We start from the raw sequence: 14882 nt of genomic DNA on the forward strand, positions 1-14882 counted from the left end.
GCTCCCTTGGCAGGGTCATCCTTGGAGTTGGAGGCGACATACCCTCTCTTAAGATCCTTCACAGCAACATTCTTAACATTGAACCCAACATTGTCACCGGGAAGCGCCTCAAGAAGAGACTCGTGGTGCATCTCAACAGACTTGACCTCAGTGGTCAACCCTGTGGGGGCAAAGGTCACAACCATACCGGGCTTGATCAAACCAGTCTCAACACGTCCAACTGGCACCGTTCCAATACCACCAATCTTGTAGACATCCTGAAGTGGGAGACGAAGGGGCTTGTCAGATGGCCTCTTGGGCTCGTTGATCTGGTCAAGAGCCTCAAGGAGAGTTGGTCCCTTGTACCAGTCAAGGTTGGTGGACCTCTCAATCATGTTGTCACCCTCGAATCCAGAGATGGGCACAAACGGGATTTTGTCAGGGTTGTACCCAACCTTCTTCAAGTAGGAAGACACCTCCTTGATGATTTCATCGTACCTAGCCTTGGAGTACTTGGGGGTTGTGGCATCCATCTACAAACAACATGAAGAAAACAAACAGTTAGTGAGACTGAACGCAACCAGAAACAAGCAATTACCATATTAGAGATTAAAAAGAAAGATTTGGTTACCTTGTTACAACAGCAGATCATCTGCTTGACACCAAGGGTGAAAGCAAGGAGAGCGTGCTCACGGGTCTGACCATCCTTGGAGATACCAGCCTCAAAACCTCCAGTGGTAGAGTCAATGATAAGAACAGCACAATCAGCCTGGGAGGTACCGGTAATCATGTTCTTGATGAAATCACGATGACCAGGAGCATCAATGACTGTGCAGTAGTACTTGGTGGTCTCAAACTTCCAAAGGGCAATGTCAATGGTGATACCACGCTCCCTCTCGGCCTTAAGTTTGTCCAAGACCCATGCGTACTTGAAGGAACGCTTGTTCATCTCAGCAGCCTCCTTCTCGAACCTCTCAATGACACGCTTGTCAATACCACCCAACTTGTAGATCAAGTGACCAGTAGTGGTGGATTTACCAGAATCGACGTGGCCAATGACCACAATGTTGATGTGAAACTTCTCTTTACCCATGGCTGCTCGTCAAAAACAATCTGCAGAAACAACAATCATATTATTGAGTCAATCAACTCAATACACATATTTAATTAAGCAAAAATCATATTCATCAAACAAATTGTTGTAAAAAGCTGCTATCGGAGTCGAACCGATTTCTACCACAAAAAACTGTGGTGCTCTGACCACTGCGCTAAGCGAGCTAAAATCAGCAATTCAAGGAGTTGGTTAGCAAAGAATCTGAGAGTTTCCACGACTTGATGATAACAAGAAGATGGAAACAAAGGATTTCTTATGCTTCTCCAGAATTACCAAATCACAAATATAAGTCTACTAATTAAAGCACCAAAAATAAACTTTCAAAACAAGATAGATCCGATGATCGACAACTTAGATTACAATCGATTTCACTATTAAACCTAGAATTCACCAATCGATTAAGCTCTAAACCCTAGATCAGGTATTCAAACGATAGAACAACATCAAAGCATATATATACATGTAAACAGGAATCAAACAGAGAGAGGAGAGAAACAACGATAAGGGATCGAAACAGTTTCAGCAAAGATCAACACAAGCGGAGAAGAAAAAACACACAGACCGATGATGCGTACGAAAACGCTTACCTCAAAGATGTCGCCAAAAAAGTGTATAGAGGGGCTAGGGTGACGAAGAACAAAGCAATGAATAAACAAAAGATGGGGATACGAGTTTATTTATAGTGCTGAATCGAAAAGAAAAATAAATTAGGGTTTAACATAATATAATTTCCAAATTACAATTATACCCCTATCTCGCCGACTATTTTCTTTCTTCTTGGGCCTTGCTTGTCGGCCTAGTTAAGTTAAACGTTATCAAAAATTTATAAATCAAAATAAAGATTTTATTTGTACGTCGTTAAGAAATTGGAATTTCGCAAAACAAAACAAAAAAAAATCAAAAGGATGATACACAACACAAAAATCACTGACAAATTGGTGAAAACATCAAACGTTTGTTCATCACATTGAAAGCTATGACAACTGAGAACCGTAGATTATACATACAACAGTGAAGGAAATGTAATCAATGGGGAAAGGATTGTCCAAAACGCTCGTTTGTCCTCTGTTTCCTCTGTTTTATGAACCAATTATTTTATCTGTTAACTGGTCTAGATAGACTGCTGCTGGCTCCTCCTGCCATTTTAAATACTCAGATGTCTATATATCCAATCTCTGAGCAGAAGAGTAATAGTGTGACTCCAGCTCTTTAAGACTGGCAGATGCATCATCGGCTATTCTAGCCAACAACCGATTTGTATTCTCGGCCTCTTGATCAAACTCTTCAATTCTTTGTTCTACATGATCGTTTAGTGATGCAAATCCAGAAAATATAGCGGTTTGCTTCAGTTCCGATACTAGTTTCAATATAGAATCAGCTGCTTGAACCTGCCACCATAAGCTAGCAAAAATAAACCACCAAGTTGAAACAACTAATAAAACAAAACTTGTGAGACTCATTAGTGAATGTTCCCCCATGAGATGAAACCCTGATACATATATGCCTAAAAGAGATCACATAAGTTAAACAAAGTAAACTTTTTGAACAAAGGAGAATCATGAGTGAAACAAAAAGAGTACAAATATGTGAACTTTTGAACCCAACATAAGGCGCTACAAACAAAAAAACAAACCATTCGAAAGACGTAACAGAGAGATTCAAAACAGTTGGGCTAACTTGTGAGTTTCAAAAACCTTTAGATTGCTATAAAGAAATCATTTTTCGAATTGGATGGATTAAAAGTAGTAAATTTTTACCATTCTAGAAGCTCGCATCTCCATCATGAATGATTCCTGCGAGTTCTTCATCGGCGGATCACTTACCTACCCCCCAAAAAAAAAAAAACGAAACCAAAGATGTGGTCTCACCTCAGTAAAACAGTAAATCTTAAAGAGCGAGAGATCTATTCACTCCACAAGAGATTACTCGAAAGAAACCACTTTTATACTCACCCTTGCGACATTGACGATTTGCGTGAAGTTATCGACAACAGATGTGATGTCAGATTCTACTCTCTGTAACAAGGCCTTTTGCTTCTGTAATGCCGCCGCCGCAGCAGCTGCCGTCGGTCCACTTCCTCCACCGGATCCGGCCATTCCGCCACCAGAACCACCGCCTTTATTCATTATCGGCGCCGGTCTTTGCAGATTAACGCTGAATGTTTAAGAAGATGGCTATGGCAGACTCTTTTACCCAAAAACAAAAAAAACAGACATGAAATAAGTATATTGGGCCTAAACTATTGGGCTTATATAGTTAGTTACTTCGTTACGAGTAAGAAAAAAACATCCTTTGACCTCTCTCTCTCTCTCTCTTCTGCTCTGTTCGGTATTGGTTTTTGCACAAGGTAAGCGATTCGATTCATACACATCTAAGATTCATCTCCCTACTTAATTTTTTTTATCTGATCCCCTTCAATGAATCTCGCTTCAGTTCATTCGTTTTAGTTTTAGATCTTTACTTCTGAGCTTCTTTGGAATATCATCGGATCCATTACTCGGTTTTTTTTTTTTTGTTCTGGGAGAAATTGCTTTTGCTAGTAATTAATTAATAAAGCCTTAAGGTTTTGAAAGGTTCAGTCTTTGGGTTTGCAACAACAAAAATCTGGTTAAAGATAGGTTGTTTCTTATTCTTTTTGTGTGTCTGGCTATATAGGTGTTTCGTATGCTCCCTTTTATTTAGTGCCATTGTGCATTGATCCTTTTGTAATTTTGTTGTTTCAACGCTTCCAAGTCCACTTATTTTTACACTTGATATCTGTTCAGGACTAAATTTTTATCTCATTGAGAATCGGTTTTGAAATTCTTCTGCTGTTATCAATCAGGTGCAAAATCATATATTCTTTTATGTCTATTGGGGGGTGGTTTTGTTTCGTATATCATATGATATTTTCTGATTGCATATTCCCTTATATTCGATCAGATGGGGAAAGATTGCTGATGATTAGTAAGTGCAGTTTTGAGGCTTTTGAATCATACATGTTACCCTAGTTTTCTAGAAATCTATGCCATCTTCAAGTATATATAGTTGACCTTATGTTTCGAAATAGTGTGGTTGATAAATGCAATTATTTTGCAGTATCGAGATTGGAAGAGAAGTTCCATAACTGGTGACCTAGTAAAACTGGTTTGCTACGATGACGCTCGGTGCTCGGCTTGTTGCTCCCTTGATTATACTTCTCCTTTTTATTCCGATTGACTTAATTAAAGCAGAAGTCATTACACTGACCCCAGAAACTTTTTCTGACAAAGTTAGGATCTGAATCCCTTCTTTTGCTATATCCTATGTTTATTTTCATTTTTGTGAACTCACTGGAATCAGGTTAGGTTTAGCGGCATCTGTATTTTGCTCACAAGGGTTATTTCTGATCTATCTCAGTTAGTTGAGACATCCATTTCTGTTTAGTTTTGTTTGAATGACTAGCTTACTTTGACTGGTCTAGTAGCTACCAGGGATTCAAATGTTTTAAGAGATGTTTCTATTTTTACTTTCTCTATATGGAGCATTCTCATAGATGCAAATTCCCTATCTATGGTTTGGTATTGTTTTTGGATTTTTAAAATTAGATCAATTTGTAAAGCTAGCCCTGTCAAATAACATAAATCAACTTCAGATGGTTGCATCTCTTGGTGTAGCATGTGCAGCCATAGTTTAGACACAGAACGGGATGTTAACTCTCTCTATGTTTATTGGTTCAGGTGAAGGAGAAAGATACTGCATGGTTTGTAAAATTCTGTGTTCCTTGGTGTAAGCATTGGTTAGTGGTTCTTGTTTTGTGAGAATGATACGTAATTAATTTGGCTTGTTTATCACTTTGCTGATGAAAATGGATCTGAATGACAGCAAGAAATTGGGGAATTTGTGGGAAGAATTGGGAAAAGCAATGGAAGGAGACGCTGAGATTGAGATTGGTGAAGTAGATTGTGGTACTAGCAGATCTGTTTGCACCAAAGTTGAGATTCACTCTTATCCAACATTTAAGCTATTTTACAATGGAGAGGAAGTTACAAAATACCAAGGTAAAAACTTGCTTTTACATGCGTTCCGTGGTTGTGCACACACAAGCACATGAATATTTTGACCTTTTTTAATCCTATAGTTGAGTGATACTATATGCTGATCTTTCTTTTTCTATACATGCATTTATAAACTCAGGTAAAAGAGATGTTGAATCGCTCAGGGCGTTTGTTGTAGAGGAAACGGAAAAGGCAGCAGAAAAAGCACAGCTTGAAGACAAGGAACTGTGAATCTGTGATACAACTAGTCGGTGATTATTAGAACCTGATACATTCCCTTCAGTTTTCAGTTTGCTTATGCTGTTGTGACTTCTACTGTTAGTTAGATAGGCATGGCTTCAAAATTCGGTATCCATTGATCCGGTCCAGCACAATGGAGGAACATACCGTTGGTATTTCGAGCCATACTGTTTTGCTAAAATTTTCAGTTTCCAACTTTCCATTTTAATTACAGTCAGTCAGACAAGCAAGACACGTGTACGTAGTGGAGATTCCTTACAAGTTTGTGTTGTATGTTCGTTTTAATAGCAGCTGGCCAGCTGCAGACAAAGGTTCTTGCTTTTGAAATTTCATATTCAGTGGAATGTAAAAACTAATCTAACATTACTAGTAACCCTGGCTGAGATGATGTATCGATCTGCTCACAAAAAAATTCAGTTCATATGTTTTCTGATGAACAGTGTATGTTGTCCACCGACTGATTTTTAGAGTGGTTAAAAGAAAGCATCCTCAATATTTACTTATCACAAGAATAAGCTGGCTACCCAAAGAGAACTAATCTCACTACTTTCGTCTAACAATGGCAAAATGAGATGGCGTTTCCTAACATTGCACCTCCACTGTCACAAGCAAAAGTTCCTTTAATCGTCAATTTCTGAATCAACAACTTGGAGGATGTTAAGGGCTGAAGAACCGAGACTCATCCCGCGAACAACACCTCCGTATCCCACCTTGATTCTGTGGCAAATCAGTAACATAGAGTCCCATAGCGCTGTTCTTCCCTGTTCCATTTCCAAACAAGTTTATCACAAACCAAAAGACCCATTTCACACCTTTTGAATATGTGGCTGTTCCTTACAAGTTATAAAAAATACACTTATATTCATCATTACCTGAAGAGTAAACTGCACTTTCTTATCCCAGTACAAGGCAAACGTTGGGGGGCTTTGCTTGTCAACAGCAAGAACACATGCACCAGGATGGAGCGTCGAAGGTACACCCGACACCACTGCGATGTATTTCTCTGGGAATCTCTCTTTTGGGGGAAGAACCCCTATGAATAACGGGTTCTTGCTCGCCTGAGTCCCGGTATAAGAGCTGGGGTCCAGATGTAACATCCATTTTGGATGTTCCAAGAAGGCACAGAACAAGTACAGAAGCAGATGAGAATCGGTTGGAGGCTCCAGGCTCCATTTCTTGTTTCTCTCACGTGTATCTGCCCTTCCATTGTATTCATAGTTTTTTACACAAGTTCCTTCCGCGAGCTCTGCCAAAAGCCAAGAGTTATATAAGAGTCACGATAAATTGACTAAAACTTGAAATGGATTTTCTTTTGAAAGTTTGATACCCCGGATTCTTTGCACTGTGTAATCTGCTGGAATGCTGCTGCGCGGAAGTAGGCCCTTGACCCACTCTCCTTTCATTAAGCCCTGAAGCCTCTGATGTTCAGTTATAGCATCAACGCATTCCTGCATGACGGGGATTAGTGCTGCTTGCTGTTGCTGTTGTTGTTGCTGGAACTGCTGGTTCTCTGTACGCAGCTTTTCTGCAGATGCCAGAAGAAAGAATTAGCAACCATATGTAGACCCAAACATTTTGCAGACATGATATCATTATTACTCTCAGATCTCCAATCAATTCCAGCATTTCTGAATTCAGTAATGTTATTGAGAAACATCAAATATTAAGTTGAATATTATGTTCAAAAGAACAGAACAGTACTTCAACTTAGCAAGGACAAACTTGCGGACCACATCACTCTAGAAGCTGTAGGAAAGTTTACTTACGCATGGAAGCATCGATAGCCTGTACAAGGTTAGCGCGTAATTGATGAAGAATAGCATCTTCATCAAGAGAGTAAGATGGCTGCCACGTCTTTGTTCGATCAACTGGTAAAGCTGTCGTAGCTGTTCCATTTGTTGGCAAATCACTTCCAACTTGACTTACTGTAACATTTAGACCTAGCTTTAATGCTGTTTGCATTACCTGCACAAATGACAAAAGTTACAGCAACATAAAGAAACATGAAATTCTCCTTCTGCATCTGATTCGAATGTGGTCATCAACTCACTCATCAGCAGACCAATGTTTATTTAGAAAGGACTTGAATATACAAACCTGTATATGACTGGTTTCAACCTTGTTGAGCAGAGGTTTGAGCAAAACTGAGGAACACCATTGCCTTAGTCGGTCACGCCAGTCTTCTATCTGAGGGTAGACACCTAGGTGCCCAAAACCTTCGATAGCCGCTTCTAAGGACATTGGGTTGGGGAAATCACCCTCTCCTTTCTTTGGGGGAGTCGTAAATTTCTGAGCCCCAGGAGACATCCTGACAGGTCTTAGAGGTGTACTCCTAGTAGTCCCAGAGGCACCAGTTGAACCACCAACTGTACTCGGACTAGCCATGGCAAAACTCCCAACTGTTGGTGGGGGCGTCCGCGTCTTCCCAGCGGACTGATTGATTTTCATATCTATTTCTGCCAAAAGCTGCTCAAGCTGATCCTCTGTAGCTATTTCTTTTGCAGAACTCCGTCTACCAGACCAAGGACTAGGAACAGCTTTATCGTGACCAGACGAAGCACGGTTAGAAGAAACTGGTGAGCTAGAAGGGACGAGATACAAAGACGGTGAACCCATTTGCTTGGAGGGAGTGCTAAATGGACTCATCTGGTTCCCACCGCCAGAAGACTTATGCGCTGAGCCAGTCAGAGTTTGATGATGTATTGGTACAAGCGGCTCCAATGACTCTGAAGGCTTCACTGCGGGACGACTCTTTGGAAATTCTGATACACTCTGGTCAGCTTTTTTCTTTATCCCAAGAAGTTCAAGCTGACGATTAGATAGAGAAAAGTGATCTTTGGTTTCTTTAGAGGAAGATTTAGTTTCTGCTCGAGCAGCAAACTTTGATCTGTGCAGAGATATGCCTTTGGACAAAGCCAACACCGCTCCAATACAAAACAAAGTCACTAGCCCCTGCCAGGCCTTCACAGTGACATCTGCAACATAAGGTAATATACATTAAGAAGAAACTAAACACATAAGAAAAAAAGGAAATCTGTCAAGAGAAAATGCAACTCACAAGCTGCCTCTTGGGATAATTTTCCAAATGTTAAAGCATTGGTCAACCATTTCTCCCTGCAGCAACATGATATATAAACAAGCAAACTCTTAGTCAACAACAATGATGCCTAATAAGAACTTACCACTAGCGAGTTTCATCATCTTGTTCCCAGATATAAGAGCAACACACAAATCTTAAATCATAGAGAAAGCAAACAAGAAGGAACTACACTAAGGACTCAAGTCCTACATTAATCTCTCTAACCAGCAGATAATATTCCAAAACCTATTATTCAAAAAAAAAAATATTCCAAAACCTAGAGAAAAACTCAATGCAACTAAGAGGCCATGTTTTACTCAATTCAGTACGAAGCTGAAGCTATAGCTGGTACGTACCCGGCCACGAAGGAGGAGATTAGAGAGAAAGCGGAAGCGGTGGAGAGCAAGAACATGAAGAAAAGGACGGATTTCGAGGGACGGAGGCTATTGGCGGTAGAAGCGGCGGCGAGAGCAGGGTTCCGGTACACAGAGAACTTGGATGGCTTCGGAGAAGGGGACGAACCCTGAGTGGTTGTAGTCTTCCTCCTCGCATCAGAATCCATGATGGCAAGAAACGATTTATCGAACAAACCAAAGAGAGGAGGGAATCGGGTTTGAGGGATCGTCCGGCGGGCTTAGAGCTGCTCTCTCAGTCGCTGGCAAATACCCCCAAATTCTTATTTGAATTATTTCTCAGAACAAAATTGCTTTTTAAATTCTCTTTTAACTAACCTTTCTCATATAAAACAATTATTATCGTCACTTAAAAACAGGATAAAATCTTCAAAAAATAAAATGTGAAAAAAAAAGTTGAAAATATTTCAATTGGTTATTAAAAAATAAAAAGGGACCTAGGTGGATTAATAATCTTGTTTTGCTAATATTACAATTTTGATTTGTAAGAATAATTGTGACAATACGAAACGAAAAATATTATAATTCTGACAACTCTTACAAAACTTGTACCAATCAAAGAAAAAAAAATGTATTACATTCTAAGATCAAATATGTGCAATCTCATTAGGGGGCTATTAAGAAAAGGTGAATATTGGGGCAGATGGAACCAAACTGTCATGCCTTTTTCCCAGGCCAGGACACAAATTTTTTAAGCCAAACGATTCAGTTCGATGGTTGGATTCATTTCTTCAGCCTGCATCTGTCATGCCTTTTTCCCATTCCTCCAAGGCGACATCTGCTTTTAGTTTCTCAGGAACATAATCTGCGTTCAACATTTTTTACTCGTTAACATTAAGTTACAGTGACTACAAGGAGTACAATAAACGAGAGTACTTGGGAGGATTTTAAAATACCCGCAAGGAACTCGTATCTCTCGTCGTTACTCACTACGGATGCTGCCAAAGAGTAAATACAAATCGGTGAAAAAGATACTCATCTTCTATTATGTTAGTATTGCAACTGATAACAACGGATTAACTCATTATCTCTAAACTCTTCCTAAGACTGAACTGGCCCCCTTGTGCAGAAGCCATTAGTTCAAGATTCTAGATATAATAAACAAACAGGGATGAGAGATTAGAGCTTACAGAGGTGTTTGTAATGGATGAATTTCTTCTTGTCCTGCACAGAACTTTCATATGCTTCTTCAGAAAACCGCTCAATGAACATTTCCTTCAATCACAAAAACCAGACAACAGTATAACACAGCATGAAATCAAAAAGGGACAAAGGCAATGCTGAGAGTTCCAATACATGAAAATGAAAACATGCATCTCTCAAGTTTCGATCACAAGATACCGAGATATCCAAAGCGTAATCTTCAGTTAAGCTACCAAAATTATGAAGATACCTATATCATACAATCCAGATTCCATAATATCTATCACAAGGAAACATTCTCTAGCTAATCCTATGACAATCAAGTAGTAACTTCGTTTCCATCTAAACTCACTTAATAAAAACACATAAAGATGAAGCAATTAACACTAATTAACGATTGATACTTGCCAAATTCACAAAAACATGTATGGAATCAAGTTCCTCAGTCTGTAACATATGACTAAATACGATTGATTGTAACAATACCGTGGCTTTGTTGACAAGAAATACAGCATCCTGCATAATCTGAGGAGCAGAATTGTCGCTTCTCATGATCCGCCGAATCCGATTCATCGGAAACCTAAACATCTTTGCATCTTCCACACCTCCGTCGTCCTCTTCTCGATTTTTACTCGTCTTCGTCGGATTCCCTCCTCCTCCTCTCTTTCCGTTACGGCCTTTGCTAACGGCGCCATTACTTTTCTTCGGCGCATCACTTCTGATTGCTTCTTCTTCCACGGAGTCACTGCTCGAAGAGTCCGAGATCTCGTGAATCTCCGCCTCCTTTTTCACAATGTTAACCTTATTCGATGCCTTCTTTGTTCTGGAACCGGAGCTGCGTTTACTCCGACCACCACCGGTTTTATTGACGGCATCGCTCTTCGCCTTCTTCTCCTTGGGTTTCTTCGACGACACCATTAATTAATCTTTTCAGAACTATACCAGTCTCTGTAACTATGTATGGTTTCCACACTTATTGCCTGAATAAATCAATGGATTCTTATATGGGCTATATATTTGAGTCTTCTAGGCCCATTTTATTATGATCTACTGGCCCATATGACGACAACGTAATTCTCATTCTCACCTACTAGATCATGTCACATGCATCTTGTAATATAAAAGCATTGAGAAGAAAAATATATATTTTCGGGATTAGATAAGGGTTTTAATGCAAAAACCTCCCAACAACATTATCCCGTTTCCGACAGTATAATCTAAAGAGATTTTTGGGATTAGATAAGGAAGAATGGGTAATATTGGACGTATGAGGCAGAGAAGAGGTGTCGACGAGCTGGAACCACCACGTGTTATCTACAACACGTGTGAGACTCCATGAACTCCTCTCTGCAATATTAAATGTGGCGTACATCTTGTTTCTCCATGTTGCTCTCTATTAAACAGAGAAAACGAGTTTCGCTTTCGACACATTACTGTCTTTTTAACTATTCCGACACACACACACAATCAAAGCTGTGAAAGGAAACGTTTTGTCGTTTGTTTGTTAGTATTAATATGGCTATTGTGGAAGAACCAATCCTTTCAAGATTGGATCGTATTGACTTCATGGTGAGGAAGCTAGAGGAGATGAAAGGAAGCTCACCGAGAAGCTCGAGCCCATCAACTCCATCTAGTGGGACTCAGCCATCGTCGTCAGTGGACTTTTCGTCACCAAGGAGCATAGGGAAGGTACAGTGCCGTTCGATGGAGCAAGTCATGGAGGAGACTGAGCGGAAAGGAACTTTGTTAGAGAGACTTAACAATGTAGAGGAGCAAGTTCTTAAGCTGTGTTCACAGTTTGAGGAAGAGATTGAAGAAGAGAGGAAGAGAGACGAGACGACTGAGAAGAAAACACCGAAGAAGAAAAAGGGAATAAGAAAGTTGGTTGATAAAGTTGTTGGATCTTCTTCTCCGACTAATACACGTTCCAAGAGCTGGCGTTGTTGATCCATTAGTGTATTATATTTCATCATCAGTGTGTACTTTAAACCACGTTCGAATTAAAGGCTTCTCTGTTTTTTTCTCTTCGATGAAGCGGTTGTGGAAAAAAATAAAAATATCATTATATGGTTTCCATTTGGATCCTTTGTTTTGTCATGTAATTTGTTTGTTTAATGTGCATTTTTTAAAAAAATGAATCAATGAATTTTAGTATCAACTATTACAAAAAAAAATTAGGGGATACAATTAGACAATTGTTATCAATCTTGATCCCAAAATTTCAAACTACCAAATTTTTGTCTGAATCTAGAGAGAGTTTCATATTTTTTTTTTTTTGAGCTAACAAATCCTCACCATTTGTTCATCTTCCGTCTGTTTGCCATAAATATTTGTAAAGATAATGCGAGAACTAAACATATTTAAAGGCTTTTTACGTTCAATTGCTTTAAGAAAATATAAGAATAAACAATCTATGGAGAAAACTCAAGTATTTGTTGTTTAGTTTGACACTTCAACCAATTTTTGTCCTTTATATGTTTTTGAGTCTAAAACATCATTCATCTACTTACGACAATCATTTGCATTCTTTATCAACAAAATCGACTGCTTATTTATTAGTAATCACCCCATTGTATACTGTAACACAAATTTCGCCAACTCTTTTATTCCACAAAATTGCTGACTCTTTTAGAAAAAAACAATGTGATCTTTATCACAAACTTCACAAGTAACCTGCTGCTGATGACGCAAGTACCCCATCTCTCTGTTACCATATCTCACGATCACTCAATTTTAAGTATCAAATACAGATGACATAATGATACTATCATCACCATCGTCATGATCATTAATCAGATACACAAACGAAGAAATTTATAATCACTAATCTAAAATTAGAGACACAAATCTTTAAAGAAAATGGAGATTTGTTTAAAATATAAATAAGCACAATTTTTTTTTAATCAATCACAGAAAAATCAATAAAAAATAATAATAAAAGGGAAATCATTTTTAACCTTTTCCCCTTCTTCTTTATGCAAATTTTAGGCCTCGAATTTTCAAAAATTTCGACCTTCCGATCTCCAAACCTCTCTCTCTCTCTCCGCTTCCATCATCTTAGGATCTCTCTCTCAATCTCTCTTATCTTGACTGATCGATTAGGGTTTTCGAGCTGAATTCGCTACTCGTCCACCGCGAAGAAGCGTTTGCCTAGATTCTAGGTTAGGTTTTTTTTTGGCGGATCTAGCCAAGTCCTCCGTTGTTTTTCTTTTTCTCCAGCTACGGCGAAGCTTCACATCTCCACTCCTCCCTCGCCACCATGTTCTGGAAGCTCACATCTCTTTCTGCGTCATCTCCTGTGAGTTTGAACCCTTCTTCTTTATCTGACTCGTCCACAAAAATACCTATATAGATATGCTTTTGAAGTAGGTTAGACGTAATTGGATGGTTTAACGGATAATCATATAGAAAAGTGAACTTAGATTTCAATTTCTTTGAGTAATTCGTGCCTCTTAACTTGCTGTGATGCGTTCTGCTCTCTTTTTTTTCATCCTTCCTTGCCGCCAGTTCATTGAAAGTTTGGAATTGTGTTCATGTACTGATTTTTTTTTCTTTCATTATTGTGACGAAACATAGGTGGAGACAATTTTAGACAAAGAGAATTTCACGTTGGAAGAGCTTCTTGATGAGGAAGAGATTATTCAAGAATGCAAGGCTTTGAATAGCCGGCTCATTAACTTGTAAGCTTCTTTTTATTTTTTAATCATTGGCTTCATAGAACTAGATAAACCCTTTGTTGGATGTTGAAACCTTATGGTGTCCCATATTCTCTCATTCGCATTTTCTTGGAATACTTTATTGATTGCGTACTTAATGTTTTGCAGTCTAAGGGATAAAGCTCAAGTGGAACAATTATTGCGGTACATTGTTGTAGAACCTCCACAGGATGCTGATAGTAAACGTGCTTTCAAGTAATCTGGTTCCTTGATTCTAACTGGAATTACCTTCTCTTACCATTTTTTTTTTTTTCCTTTCCTCTCTTATTCGCCTTTATTTTGCATGGTTCTGCAAATGCTTTCTCTTTAGCTAAAGTTAGATTCTTCATTCTTCTTCTTATAGGTTTCCATTCATCTCTTGTGAAATATTTACATGTGAAATTGATGTTATTCTAAAAACTTTGGTGGAGGACGAAGAGGTATTTTATTTTCATTTGTCATATTACCTTTTCTTCATATACCAGTTTATACTTTTCATTTTTTGTGCGTTTGGAATATGTATTATTGTTACCCTATATCTCATTTGTTCGCTTATTTTTATCTTGCAGCTGATGGACTTGCTTTTTTCCTTTCTGGAACCAAATCGTCCTCATAGTGCATTGCTGGCAGGCTATTTCAGCAAGGTACTTCCGGAAGTTTTTTGTTTTTTTTTTTGTACCCAGACTCATTGCTTCATTTCAAGGCTCCAATAAGTGATCCTTACTTCTCTTTCTTTGGTTCAGGTTGTCATTTGCCTTATGATCAGAAAGACTGCAGCGCTTATGAATTATGTAAAAGTAAGTAATAACATATAGTAATCTTAACTGAGTTTGATATGACTTTGTTCTTCAATCAAATTGCTGGCATTTAGATACTACAGACAAATTAGTTGAAGTTTTATGTATTTATTGTGTGAGATACCTACACTGGCTACAGTTCTCAAATTAACTTTTGATAATTACAGGGGCATCAAAATGTTTTCTGCCAGTTGGTTGATTTGATTGGGATAACATCCATTATGGAGGTAATTGGTTTGTCTTAGACTCGGTGCAACTTGGTGTGGCTTCAGAGATCATTTATGCTATGATATTTATGACATTGTCTAGGTTTTGGTTCGCCTGGTCGGGGCTGATGATCATGTCTATCCCAACTTTCTGGATGTGATGCAATGGTTGGCCGATAGCAATTTACTTGAAATGATTG

General features: G+C 38.7%; 7 protein-coding genes across 11 annotated transcripts in view; 3 read left to right on the forward strand and 4 right to left on the reverse strand.

Moving 5' to 3' along the window:
- LOC104754971 (elongation factor 1-alpha 1) overlaps window positions 1-1780 on the reverse strand; it is a 3565-nt gene extending 1785 nt beyond the window's left edge. The window contains exons 1-3 of the mRNA XM_019239331.1: window positions 1681-1780; window positions 611-1092; window positions 69-512 (exon numbers count right to left, since the gene is read on the reverse strand). Coding sequence (XP_019094876.1) covers window positions 69-512; window positions 611-1072 — 906 coding nt within the window. The 5' untranslated portion in view covers window positions 1073-1092; window positions 1681-1780. The remainder of the gene's footprint in view (window positions 1-68; window positions 513-610; window positions 1093-1680) is intronic.
- LOC104754973 (mediator of RNA polymerase II transcription subunit 22b-like) lies at window positions 1986-3308 on the reverse strand. Its single transcript, XM_010477273.2, has 3 exons — window positions 3046-3308; window positions 2851-2916; window positions 1986-2481 (listed from the first exon to the last, which is right to left on the reverse strand). Exons 1-3 carry the CDS (start codon window positions 3217-3219, stop codon window positions 2254-2256), a joined length of 468 nt encoding a protein of 155 aa, XP_010475575.1. The 5' UTR covers window positions 3220-3308; the 3' UTR covers window positions 1986-2253.
- On the forward strand, window positions 3373-5712 carry LOC104754975 (protein disulfide-isomerase 5-1). 4 transcript variants are annotated; one of them, XM_010477276.2, is made up of 6 exons: window positions 3384-3440; window positions 3859-3917; window positions 4172-4343; window positions 4792-4850; window positions 4937-5112; window positions 5249-5712. In XM_010477276.2, exons 3-6 carry the CDS (start codon window positions 4230-4232, stop codon window positions 5338-5340), a joined length of 441 nt encoding a protein of 146 aa, XP_010475578.1. In that variant the 5' UTR covers window positions 3384-3440; window positions 3859-3917; window positions 4172-4229; the 3' UTR covers window positions 5341-5712. The 4 variants fall into 4 exon arrangements, with proteins under 4 accessions (XP_010475577.1, XP_019094877.1, XP_010475578.1 ...); XM_010477275.2 differs by lacking the exon at window positions 3859-3917 and having other exon boundaries at window positions 3373-3440; XM_019239332.1 differs by lacking the exon at window positions 3859-3917 and having other exon boundaries at window positions 3373-3440; window positions 4172-4311; window positions 4790-4850.
- Window positions 5735-9121, reverse strand: LOC104754974. The gene is made up of 7 exons (XM_010477274.2): window positions 8785-9121; window positions 8408-8463; window positions 7447-8324; window positions 7116-7314; window positions 6677-6874; window positions 6222-6595; window positions 5735-6110 (listed from the first exon to the last, which is right to left on the reverse strand). The coding sequence occupies exons 1-7, from the start codon at window positions 8988-8990 to the stop codon at window positions 5970-5972; spliced, it is 2052 nt and encodes a 683-aa protein (XP_010475576.1). The 5' UTR covers window positions 8991-9121; the 3' UTR covers window positions 5735-5969.
- LOC104754976 (DNA polymerase epsilon subunit 4) lies at window positions 9284-10960 on the reverse strand. Its single transcript, XM_010477278.2, has 4 exons — window positions 10471-10960; window positions 9972-10056; window positions 9738-9779; window positions 9284-9646 (listed from the first exon to the last, which is right to left on the reverse strand). Exons 1-4 carry the CDS (start codon window positions 10900-10902, stop codon window positions 9573-9575), a joined length of 633 nt encoding a protein of 210 aa, XP_010475580.1. The 5' UTR covers window positions 10903-10960; the 3' UTR covers window positions 9284-9572.
- On the forward strand, window positions 11370-12094 carry LOC104754977. Its single transcript, XM_010477279.2, has one exon. It carries the CDS (start codon window positions 11500-11502, stop codon window positions 11929-11931), a length of 432 nt encoding a protein of 143 aa, XP_010475581.1. The 5' UTR covers window positions 11370-11499; the 3' UTR covers window positions 11932-12094.
- The window catches only part of LOC104754978 (serine/threonine-protein phosphatase 6 regulatory subunit 3), a 6699-nt gene continuing 4805 nt past the window's right edge, over window positions 12989-14882 (forward strand). Inside the window, exons 1-8 of one of the 2 annotated variants that reach the window (XM_010477280.1) lie at window positions 12989-13282; window positions 13561-13664; window positions 13809-13895; window positions 14044-14119; window positions 14249-14323; window positions 14423-14476; window positions 14644-14703; window positions 14786-14866. In XM_010477280.1, coding sequence (XP_010475582.1) covers window positions 13244-13282; window positions 13561-13664; window positions 13809-13895; window positions 14044-14119; window positions 14249-14323; window positions 14423-14476; window positions 14644-14703; window positions 14786-14866 — 576 coding nt within the window. In that variant the 5' untranslated portion in view covers window positions 12989-13243. The remainder of the gene's footprint in view (window positions 13283-13560; window positions 13665-13808; window positions 13896-14043; window positions 14120-14248; window positions 14324-14422; window positions 14477-14643; window positions 14704-14785; window positions 14867-14882) is intronic. The other variant, XM_010477282.1, reaches the window with a different exon arrangement.

Source organism: Camelina sativa, chromosome 17 (genome assembly GCF_000633955.1).
Source record: "Camelina sativa cultivar DH55 chromosome 17, Cs, whole genome shotgun sequence".
Lineage (NCBI taxonomy): Eukaryota > Viridiplantae > Streptophyta > Magnoliopsida > Brassicales > Brassicaceae > Camelina > Camelina sativa.

What these genes read in the sequence shown, in the direction of transcription:
- LOC104754973 (XM_010477273.2), bottom strand. Translation starts at nt 3,219, where the DNA reads ATGAATAAAGGCGGTGGTTCTGGTGGCGGAATGGCCGGATCCGGTGGA. An exon ending in AAATCGTCAATGTCGCAAGG is followed by an intron (nt 2,917 to 3,045) that starts GTGAGTATAAAA and finishes TTTGGGGGGTAG; the next exon opens with GTAAGTGATCCGCCGATGAA. An exon ending in AGATGCGAGCTTCTAGAATG is followed by an intron (nt 2,482 to 2,850) that starts GTAAAAATTTAC and finishes TTATGGTGGCAG; the next exon opens with GTTCAAGCAGCTGATTCTAT.
- LOC104754975 (XM_010477275.2), top strand. Translation starts at nt 4,230, where the DNA reads ATGACGCTCGGTGCTCGGCTTGTTGCTCCCTTGATTATACTTCTCCTT. An exon ending in CAGAAACTTTTTCTGACAAA is followed by an intron (nt 4,344 to 4,791) that starts GTTAGGATCTGA and finishes TTATTGGTTCAG; the next exon opens with GTGAAGGAGAAAGATACTGC. An exon ending in GGAAGTTACAAAATACCAAG is followed by an intron (nt 5,113 to 5,248) that starts GTAAAAACTTGC and finishes TTATAAACTCAG; the next exon opens with GTAAAAGAGATGTTGAATCG.
- LOC104754974 (XM_010477274.2), bottom strand. Translation starts at nt 8,990, where the DNA reads ATGGATTCTGATGCGAGGAGGAAGACTACAACCACTCAGGGTTCGTCC. An exon ending in ATCTCCTCCTTCGTGGCCGG is followed by an intron (nt 8,464 to 8,784) that starts GTACGTACCAGC and finishes ATGTTGCTGCAG; the next exon opens with GGAGAAATGGTTGACCAATG. An exon ending in ATTATCCCAAGAGGCAGCTT is followed by an intron (nt 8,325 to 8,407) that starts GTGAGTTGCATT and finishes CTTATGTTGCAG; the next exon opens with ATGTCACTGTGAAGGCCTGG.
- LOC104754976 (XM_010477278.2), bottom strand. Translation starts at nt 10,902, where the DNA reads ATGGTGTCGTCGAAGAAACCCAAGGAGAAGAAGGCGAAGAGCGATGCC. An exon ending in TTCTTGTCAACAAAGCCACG is followed by an intron (nt 10,057 to 10,470) that starts GTATTGTTACAA and finishes TTGTGATTGAAG; the next exon opens with GAAATGTTCATTGAGCGGTT. An exon ending in GAGATACGAGTTCCTTGCGG is followed by an intron (nt 9,647 to 9,737) that starts GTATTTTAAAAT and finishes TGTTGAACGCAG; the next exon opens with ATTATGTTCCTGAGAAACTA.
- LOC104754977 (XM_010477279.2), top strand. Translation starts at nt 11,500, where the DNA reads ATGGCTATTGTGGAAGAACCAATCCTTTCAAGATTGGATCGTATTGAC.